Source organism: Pteropus vampyrus, unplaced genomic scaffold (genome assembly GCF_000151845.1).
Source record: "Pteropus vampyrus isolate Shadow unplaced genomic scaffold, Pvam_2.0 Scaffold1000003140, whole genome shotgun sequence".
In the NCBI taxonomy this organism is placed as follows: domain Eukaryota; kingdom Metazoa; phylum Chordata; class Mammalia; order Chiroptera; family Pteropodidae; genus Pteropus; species Pteropus vampyrus.
Genome location: NW_011917542.1, coordinates 22,591 through 23,995, shown reverse-complemented (window position 1 = coordinate 23,995; position 1,405 = coordinate 22,591). Strand labels below are relative to the sequence as shown.

The 1,405-nt window shown below is 50.5% G+C and overlaps 1 protein-coding gene across 1 annotated transcript; it reads right to left on the bottom strand.

Annotated features, from left to right (window-relative positions):
* Nucleotides 1-242: 242 nt before the first annotated feature.
* Nucleotides 243-1,268, bottom strand: LOC105311313 (melanoma-associated antigen B3-like). The gene has a single exon (XM_023527044.1). The coding sequence runs from the start codon at nucleotides 1,266-1,268 to the stop codon at nucleotides 243-245; it is 1,026 nt and encodes a 341-aa protein (XP_023382812.1).
* Between the last annotated feature and the right edge of the window lie 137 nt (nucleotides 1,269-1,405).

Below are 1,405 nucleotides of genomic sequence, written 5' to 3'. Positions count from 1 at the left end.
ACTAACTTGTTAAGAGTTACTATCTCTGACATTCTTCAATAAGCTAAGTATATTGAGGTATAAATCAATTTACAAAAGGAAAGACTGAGAACAATAAGGCAAATCAAGGTAGATGACGTTTTATTTATTTATTTATTTTATATTCCATTTTCCCAAACTTTAACTGTGGAATTCTTCAACACTTCCACGAAAAACTCTGCTGTGATTCGATCTTTTTTGTCTTGAAGACAAAAAAAAGATCCTCAGTGTGCACTACGGGTGGAAGAAGACGGGGCCATGGAATCAGGCCTTGCTGTGGCACTAGTGCCAGCCCTCCTTGCACTTCTGGTGCGTGCCCTTTCTTCTCGTAAGGCCTCTTCATACTGTGAGAAGGCACTAGGCACCGTGGCTCCGGCTTTGGCCAAAAAGTGGAGGACTTTCATCTTGCTGGTCTCAGCATGAGCTCTAGGGCCCCACAGGTACTCATGGCGAGGTGGATCACTGCCAGGCACCTGGCGGTACTCCAGGTACTTCAGATTCACCAGATCTTTACTGATGAGTTTTCTCGGCTCTCCATAGATGATGTGTTTCTTCCCAGGATATATTTGGAACAATTTCAGAAACACCCAGAGGTCTTCCTCAGTGGCGCAGTTGCCCTTCATGAAGATGAAGCCCAGGATATTCATCAGAAGGCCGGTCTTGGGCCAGCCCCTGCCTGCACGCAGCCTCCCATTATTGGGGATGTTCAGTTTGCTGATAAACTTGTACATGTTTGAGTCGACTTCCTTCAGATCAATCGCGAAGACAACTTCAATGCGCTCGGCGGCCTTCTTGAGGATCTCAGCGTATTTGTCCTGGTGTTCCTCTCCCAGGATCTTCTCGATGTCTTTCTTCAAAATGGGTTGGTTCACTTTGAACTTGTGCAGGAGGAACTGCTCCACCGAATCCACCTTCACAGTGGGAGACGTACGGCCTGACCTGTGAGCAGATGAAGCAAGGGAATAAGAAACTGCTTCATCTTGGCTTTCCTCGCCATCATCAGAGCTTGTCTTATCTGCGCCTGGAGAGGTGGTGGTGGTGGCGGTGGCTGAGGCCCCTCCCGACGCCTGGAAACTGCTATCTGACTCGGTCGGTGACGCGCTCTGGGAAGGAGCTTCCAGGGCAGAGGAGCTGGAGGGAAGCTCTTCCTCCATGGCTGTAGCTTCATCAGACCTCTGAGCATGGGCCTTATTGCGAGCCTGGTGGCGTTGCTCACGAGCACGGAGCTTACTCTTCTGACCCCGAGGCATGATGTCACTGGTCAGGGACAGCAGGCAACGCCGCAGGCAGAAGAGTAGAGGAAGCGGGTACCTGGAGGAGGGAGAATGAGATGGTATATGTCCCCTCGGCGGGAAGGTTCCACCTCGGCTTTGCCCAAGGCTGCCTA

Bases quoted from the DNA above. Each gene is read 5' to 3' on its own strand.
- LOC105311313 (XM_023527044.1), bottom strand. From the start codon at position 1,268: ATGCCTCGGGGTCAGAAGAGTAAGCTCCGTGCTCGTGAGCAACGCCAC.